At 39.1% G+C, this 8,862-nt stretch overlaps 1 protein-coding gene across 1 annotated transcript in view; it reads right to left on the reverse strand.

Annotated features, from left to right (window-relative positions):
- Positions 1–863: 863 nt before the first annotated feature.
- NEK10 (NIMA related kinase 10) overlaps positions 864–8,862 on the reverse strand; it is an 88,189-nt gene continuing 80,190 nt past the window's right edge. The window contains 3 exon segments of the mRNA XM_041466231.1: positions 864–933; positions 7,612–7,667; positions 7,752–7,804. Coding sequence (XP_041322165.1) covers positions 912–933; positions 7,612–7,667; positions 7,752–7,804 — 131 coding nt within the window. The 3' untranslated portion in view covers positions 864–911.

Below are 8,862 nucleotides of genomic sequence, written 5' to 3' on the forward strand. Positions count from 1 at the left end.
TAAGTCATCATTACTGTAGATTTCTACCATGACCATGAAGCCTGGACATGTATCTTCTGAATGCAGGATATGTCTATGCAGCTGCAACAACTTGATTAAAATTATCTCTCTGGCAAGTGTGAAAAAGCACACTGTGACAATCACCATGTGCAGCAGTGAACCCTGTCCAGTAAGTGTCTTTTAATCCATCTCATGGTCAAAATTTTGTCATTGGAACTCTCTGTATTCATCAATATGACAAATATTATCCACTGTCTAAAACCCCAGGAGTTGGATGAAATTAAATCTAGGATCAATTGCTACATCAGGTTTTCATGTTTCTTTTAATTTCTGCAGGATATGTGACTTAGGAAAGATAGGCCAATACTGCCTCTTAGTGGAAGGACAGATGACTCAAAAGGTGAAGAGAATGCTGGTCTGTGGAAATGGACTAGAAACTTAAGAGTGCCACACAGACCCTCAGCTGGCAGCCATCAGAACTGCAGGGGGCTAAATGAAAGACTTGCAGCCATGAATGCTTAGTAGTGATGATGATGATGATGACGATGAAAGTAATAATAGTAAAATAATAATGATGATGATGATAATAATAATAATAGTAGTAGTAGTAGTAGTAAAAAGTACTTCTGTGCTTTGGCAAACTTTTTTTACCTCCTTGGGGAGAAGTACAGTTCAGCAGAATGCTGGTATGACTTGCTGGTCAAAACAATCATTTGCATGTGTGAGAACTAGGAACCTTCACAGACAACCATTTATAGGAAGAAGAAAACAATTAACTGATACCTGGCAACATTAGTGGAAATGGTTCCAGGCGAGAATAAAAAGGAGCAGAATGTCTTAAATCGCCTAAGTATCACCAAGTCCAAAGATCTGCTTTAGATTCCAGGAGTGTTGGAGCTGTGTACTGTCATCTATTGCCCAGTTCGGTATGTTCTAGAACATTAAAAAAACATTAACTAAATTAAGTACAAATGTGAATTTGTTAGCCATCTAACAGAATTAAAGTGGTACATTACGCTGAAGAATACTTAATTAACACAGTAAAAATTTGCAGGCAGCAAGAGCTCCACTAATGCATTTCTATTTTCAAATTATGGACCACAGACCAAATACAAATGAGGGCCTCAAACAGGCACAGTTCGGAATTTGCTGTCATTCCTGAGCTATATAATCCTTCTGGGGATAATACCTTGAGATATTCTTTGAGTACTTAAAAATGTATAGCTATCATTAGAGCCAGACTTGACAGTTTTGCTCTTCATGAAATAGCTCTTTCTAATGACAAAATTAGTTGCTTCTCTATTTCTAAAATTTTAATAACAATGAAAAAAATTTCACTGAAGAAAATTAAGAAATTATGTGACAACATATCAATATAGGCATTTGATTGTGAAGCCTGCTTCCTTCTAGTCTTACTTGCACTGCAACCATTTTTCTTCCTACAAAACCAATGTTGAAGCATTCTTCACAAACAGATATGGTCATTCGAGCTTGTATGCTTTTGGCTGGGTTAGATTAAATTTCTTCACAGTAATTTGCATGCTGCTATGTTTCGGATTTGTGCTGAAAACGGCGTTGACAACATACCAGTGTTTTAGCTATTGCTGAACACAGCACCAGGGCCACTTTTGCATCTCCCACCACCCCACCAGTGCTTAGGCTGGGAGTGCACAAGAAGCTGGGAAGGGACACAGCCAGGACAGCTGACCCTAAGTGACCAGAGGGATGTTCCACACCAAGTGGCATCATGCTCTGCAGTAAAAGCTAGAGGAAAGAGGAAGGAAGGGCAGGGTGGTATATTTGGAGTTACGGCACTTGTCTTCCCAAGTAATCGTGAGATATGATGGAGTCCTGCTTTCCTGGAAATGGCTAACCCTGCCTGCCGTTGGGAAGCAGAGAATGGATCCTTTCTTTTGCACTGCTTGCACATGCAGATTCTGCTTTACCTAGTAAGCTGTCTTTATCTCAAGGCAAGAGCTTTTTCACTTTTATTCTTCCAATTCTCTCACCTGTCCTACTGCAGGGAAGTGAACAAGTGGTTGTGTGGTGCTGAAGCTGCCCATGGGAGTGAAACCACAACAGAGCTACAGCACTCAGCTGAACACATCCCCTATCTCTGACCACTGCATTTTTTCTTATAACTGAGTTTCTGCTTGGATTAGGTCTCTTCAAGCAATTTATTAAAACTAGATTTCTGCATGAATTTGGGTATTACATGTGCACTTTAATATAAAAAAGCAGGATGAAATTTTGAAACTGGTATTCACTGCCTTATTCATAAATAGCCTCACAAACAAGGAGCTTGCCTCTTGTGCAGTATAATATTAAACCAGAAGGTGGAAAAGAGAGAGCGGCACAATGGATGTGAGTGGAATAATTTGGAAACATTACAGGGTCTTTTTATGCATGTTTACCAAATTTCTGTATAAATAAGTAATACAATTGGAGTGCTGAGTAATTTCAGGAGATTAGTGATAAATGGGCACAAGTTGATTATTCAAGCTAAAGCTGAGGGTCATTATCCTCAGCTGGTCATTAATCCCCATGAAATGACTGGTATTGAGATAGTAATTACTACTATAATGAAAATAGGGTAAAAAAAGCAGCATGACATTATTCTTATGAAGCTGTCAGTTTCTAAAGAATTCATGTTTCTCTCATCACCCAATCAAGTTGCTTGAATTATTTTTAACTCTTTATACAGTTCCTTTGTCCTACTACAATATTCATGTCATCACCTCACTTAAGGTTTGGTTTCCCATCTTATTTTCTTGGAATTTTAGAAGGGTACAGCAAGGGGCAACAGTGATGGGAGAGAAAGACAATGCATATAAATTCCCCCAAACCAGAAAATAAATATAACGTATTTTCAGAATTTTCTCTATAAAGCGTGTTCCACAATGAAGTAGAAGATTGCACTATTATATTATCTAGCTAATTATTCTGCATTTAACCATGCTTTTAGCCATAGCACACACATTTGTTCTAAACCAAGATTCACCTTGTAGCCTTACAATATATGTAATGGATAATGTCAATGTCAGCTTGGTCAGAAAACATGAGGAAGTTTGGCCCTAAAACAAAAAGCATCTTTAAACATTTGCAATTTCTCAAATCAAGTTTGTGGTATTTTGATGTGCCTTCTAAGGACTTTGGAGCCCTTGAAGTTCTTTTCCTTCTCATTTCTACTAGACAAGCTAGGAACCATATTATGAGCTGAAGGGAAGGCAATTTGTTTCCTGCTAGAAGTACTGTCATTCTGTTTCCACTGGGAAAGACCCACACATGCTGCATCATTACAACTTAGAAAATTAAAAACCCAGTCTGAACTAAAAGCTTTTAACGTAACATAAGTTTAAAAATAGTATTGCCCAATATGTTGCTAAAGCAAGTAAGATACAGATATTCATTACTCTAAGTACTTTTTTCTAAAGCTCCTCTGTGAACATTTTTCTAAGGGGATCGCAGGATAGCTACAGGATGGATTGAGGTTCTGCTGGAAAATTTGCAGTTGCTTCTGAAATGTCTCACTGTATGTAAAAGAGAGGAAGTAGAGCCAGGCTCAAATCAGCTTTAGGCAAGAATGGCTGATGGGATGTTGCTGTGAGGGCTGCAAACCAATTACTGTGTGATGGAATAAAACTAGGTAATGGTGGACACTGATAAGTGACGTGCAGTGCAGCTGAGGAAAGTGATCTGTTCTTCTAACTTGCTCATGTTGTTTGGAGAGCTTGAGGTGAAGCCTAATGATTCTGTCTGCTAACCAAATGAATCATTCAATACTGGACAGCTATCAAAACTGGACTCTGGCTATTTGGGCAGAGTGTGAGCAGCAAAAAATAAAAATTGCATAAGCTCTGAAGGCTCTGAATGGCACTGAGAAGAACACACTTCAGAAAACAGCAAGTTCTCTGGAAATACAGACATGTTTTTGACAGCCAAGGCTAAAGTCTGGTCTGTCATTTTCTGTAGGAAAGAATATAAGTTATTTGGGAGAAGAGCCTTGTCTGGGAAACAATTAACATAATAGCAACAGGGGAACCAAACATAATTATGCATCACAGCAAATAATAGTATTCTAACTGGGTTTGCATGGACAGGTTTTAGTAGTGGAAGGCTACAGGAGTGACTTCTCTGAGAAGCTGCCAGAAGCTTCCCCCATGTCTGACAGAGCCAATGCCCACTGGCTCCAAGACTGCTGCTGGCCAAGGCTGAGCCAATCCGAGATGGTGATAATGCCTCTGTGATAACAGATTCAAAAGGAAAAAAAGTTATTGTTCAGATTTAGTTGTGCTCAGAGAAGAGAAGGGTGAGAGGAATATGTGAGAATAACTCTGCAGACACCAAGGTCAGTGGAGAAGGAGGGGCAGGAGCTGCTCCATGCACCAGAGCTGAGATTCCCCTGGAGACTCTGGTGCAGCCCATGGTGAGGCAGCTGTGGAGGTCCATGGGGGGTCCATGGAGCAGCCCATGGAGGTCCATGGGAGTGCAGAGATCCCCCTGCAGCCTATGGAGGAGACCCACACTGCAGAGGTGAATGCCTGAGAGAAGGCTGTGAACCCGTGGGAGGCCTGGCTCCTGGCAGGGTTCTGCAGACCCATGGAGAGAGGAGCCCACACTGAAGGAGGCTTCCTGGAAGAAGTTGAGATCCTGTGGGGGACCCACACTGCAGCAGGCTACTCTTGAAGGACTGCATCCCATGGAAAAGTGACCCATATTAGGGCAGGTTGTGAAGAACTGTATCCTATGGGAAACACTCAGGCTGTAGAAATTTGTGGAGAACTGTCTCATGTGAGAGCAATCCCAGAGTGGAGCAGGGGAAGGACTCCTCTCCCTGAACAGTGGCAGGAACAACCTGTGGTGAACTGACTGTAACCCCCATTCCCTGTCTCTCTGCACCCCTTTGGGGGAGCAGGTAAAGCCAGGAAGGACAGAGGGTAGTGGGGGAGGTATATTTAAGATTTGTTTTGCTTCTCATTATCCTGCTCTGATTCTGATGGGTAGTAAATTCAGCTAATATCCCCAAGTCAAGTCTGTTCTGCCTGTGACAGGAATTGGTGAGTGATGTCTCTTCCTATCCTTATCTCAATTCATGAACCTTCTGTTTTATTTTCTCTCCCCGACCAAGTTGTGAAGAAGAGTGACAGAGCAGCTGTGGTGGGTACCTGGCATTCAGCCACGGACAATCCACCACAAAAAGCATAGTGAAAAAACAGGTTGCTGGTGACAGAACAATAACAGGGTTGCATAAGACTGTCTTGTGTCTGCCAGCTAAAGCCAGGACATACTGTAGTGACACACATGCAGTGGAGTGAGGCAAAATCTGCAATAGCAGTTATAGACATGCCATTAACAAATCTAAGCAATTGAAAAAACCCAACAAAATCTAGAAACACACAGCTTCTAAGGAGATTCACACCTGTAAGGAGACTTCACTCCATTCCTCCAAAATTCACTCGAAAATCAATTTTGTTTTTGCTAAAAATCTCATGAAGAAAACACAGATCAGCACTGATTGTGGATAACATATTCCAAGTGCTGCTAAAGAAGTTGCGTGACTCAGGGGAAACAAAATGTGCTTTCCAATTTTCCTGTGCTCCTGTGAAAATCAAAGACATAGCACATCCACCAATGTGATTAATGATGAATATCCCTGGCCTTCTCCAGACCTTACATTACATATGTGTTGAAATGTACTGCTAACTTTCACCCATTTCCTTCTGCAGGATCGAGAAGAATTCCTTATACTATGCTGTCATCCCATGTAGCTAGGAAGGACAATTTTTTATGCCTCCCTTAAAATGACATTTTTAAAGATTTAGAATCTTAAGTTAGTTTTCTGCAGAACAGCTACTCTCTAAGGAATTCCAGCAGAGCAGAAAAAAAGTTCTGAATAAATTAGGAAAAAAAGACATTTAATTATTTCACTGCTGTTAGTCCCATGTGCATTTCTGTGGCACTCATATGTTGAAAGTATCAGCATATGTGCCTGCAATCTTGAAGTATGCTCAACATTTCAGCAATTACATTTACAGTAATAGGACACAAGGGAATGAAATGAAGTTGTGCTAAGGGAAGTTCAGATTGGCCATGAGGAAAAGGTTCCTCACTGGAACTGTCTCCCCAGGTAAGTGGTCACAGCACCAAGGAGTTCAAGGAGTCCGAGCTCAAGGAATATCTGGGTGAAGCTCTTGGTCATATGGCTTAGTGTTAGGAAGTCCTGTGAGGAGCAGGGAGTTGGACTCAATCCTTACATGTCCTTTCAAAATGAGATACACTATCATTCTGATTTCCTTTAATAGATACCTTATCTCTGTAGTAGTTCTTATTAAAAAAAAACACCAAAGTCCATATTCAGCATATTCACCTCCTTCGTTACAGTTAATTAAAGTAAAACACTTTTTACTAGTCTGTAAGATAAATGCCTATTAAGCTACAACACATTTGTATATTTATAACATGATGTCTTTTTATTTTATTTTTTTTTTCATAAGTTGTGCGATGCTTTTTCTACAGCATCAAATTCAGGGAGATTGTCATGACGGCAAAAATTTTAAGATACTTGAAAACATTCATAAAGAAGTTTGTTAAACCATGTGGATGAAAAAGTAATCAGTAAACATAAATCAAGCACACCCTGAAGGTTTAAAGACTGAACCATTATTTTATTTTGGGAGTGTTGCATCATGATTTTCAATACTTTGAGCTGGCAGTTGCAAGACACTTGCAAGCTGAAATACCAGTTTAATGAGTAGCCTATAGACTACCATCAGAAATTTTTTGAGGTTGAATCATGCAAAAAATGTTGCAAAGATAAAAAATAACTGAAAAATGCTGCTGAAGCACCAGGAACCATTCTTAAAATCTCTTAATACTTATAATGGGGGGAGCAAGGGGCTGGGAGGGTTTATGTTTGTTTATTTGTTCGTTTTAGAAAACCTAAGTGCAGTCTCCAAGACTTTAAAATGGTGATTAATGTAAAGACAAGAATAGACTTGCTTAATTGAAGCAGTTAATATTAAAGAATATTTGAGATGATAAATAAGAGGATATCAGGTGAAAAACATGAAAAAATATATAGTAAATATATTTTATTTCTTGTGTCAAAATTTTCCTACAGGAAAAGATATACCATCTTGAGGACAAAGCATTTACCTAGTTTCAAAGACCACCACATTTGTTTTCATGCCCTGCACTTTTGTACTAGTAAACACTTATACTGGCTTTTGTGCTGTACTCAAACATTTTGCCAAAGATATCAGCTTTGTCCTTTAAGCCCTGTAACGGCAGAGTGTTAAATAAAATATTCTTCTATGTAATTAACCTTTGATTCAGATGTGAGTTTATGTGGGAAAAAAATGTGAGGAAATTGCTGCCACACTTGTACAACTCTTTCATCTGAATGAAGAAAACAGATGTGGCCAAAAAAAGCTGCTTAGATTAGCTAATATGTCCCACACACATTTCTTCAGTCTGTGCATCCATGTATTATAATAAACCACGTAATGCACCAAGTCTAAAGTGAATTGCAGTCACATAAACAGGAAGATGATACATTTGGCTTTAGCACTTCATAATTAACCTTTTTTTTCTGAAATTGACTAGACTGACCTGTAAGAAGAGAAACTGTAATAACCACTTTCCTCGAGAACCTCTTCAATTAGAGTCTGCGACGCAAAAGAACTTAATTTCAGTGAATTATGTTCATTAAGAGTAATAAATGAATACATATAGGTAAATATACAGCTTACCTGCAACTGCTCATATGTCATCCCTTCTGCCATGCCAGAAGTGCCAAGAATGCCTTCAAGTAAGAGGCAAGTAATGTTATACTACTGAATTTGGAATCTGTGCTCCCTTGTCAGTATCTTAGCAATGCCAAGAAACATAATGACAAGACAGAAGCTTCATGATCAGTAACTCCCACTGAACACAACGACCCCCTGAAAAGGTGGGGTCATTTTATGGCATGATATGAACATTTGGCGCACACTCACTATGGAAGCATGCTAACTAATGAAAAATAGCTTAAAGATTTAATGTAACAGAACTCAGAAATGCAACTTTCTTATTTTTTCCCACTCACAGTGGAAATTTACAGCAGAAAGGGCACACAGCCAGCAGCAATTTGTGAGGACAAAAGTATTGTCTGCAGGTTAAGAGATTCAAAAATTACAGATAATGAGCATATCAACAAATTTTATTATTGTCTCCAGGAACAAAATAATACTCATATTTAAAGGGATTGTTAGGGACTCATTTCCTACTCCAATGTCACCCTTGACACCTAGTATTAATTCTGGTTTTTGCAATAAGCTGTGGAACAGACACGCTATTTTCAACACAAAGACCATCAAAACTAGAGTTTCTCACTCTTCTTTCTGGCACCACAGATTTTAATGTTACTGTATCCTCTAGTCCATGGATTGCAACACAGTTTTTTCTGTATTTAGAAGAATGTAAATGGCACAATTATCAAAATACAGGCTGCATGTTTCCCTTATGTCCACTGCACAAAAAAAACACATCATTAAAAAAGTCTCTGAACTAGGAATTGTAGTTCCCCGCCCTGGGTGATGCCACAGCTGGCAGGTTTGATTTTACATGGTGTTTATGATTTGTCTAGCTGAGTATCACTAGTCCAAAGCAGAATTGACACATATGTTGATATGTCTTCTAAAGTATATATATATATATTTCCCTCCTCAAGTTCATATGGTTTGATCTAGCTGTGTAATTAAATCAACCCATTACAACTATTTCAAACATCACAAAAGAAAAACATAAGGGTTTAAATATAGTTGATTTTACCCCAAGAACCCCAAACTAAAAACAAACAAACAATCCCCCATCCATGCCCTC

Source organism: Pyrgilauda ruficollis, unplaced genomic scaffold (assembly GCF_017590135.1).
Source record: "Pyrgilauda ruficollis isolate IOZ18807 unplaced genomic scaffold, ASM1759013v1 scaffold2, whole genome shotgun sequence".
Classification (NCBI taxonomy): domain Eukaryota; kingdom Metazoa; phylum Chordata; class Aves; order Passeriformes; family Passeridae; genus Pyrgilauda; species Pyrgilauda ruficollis.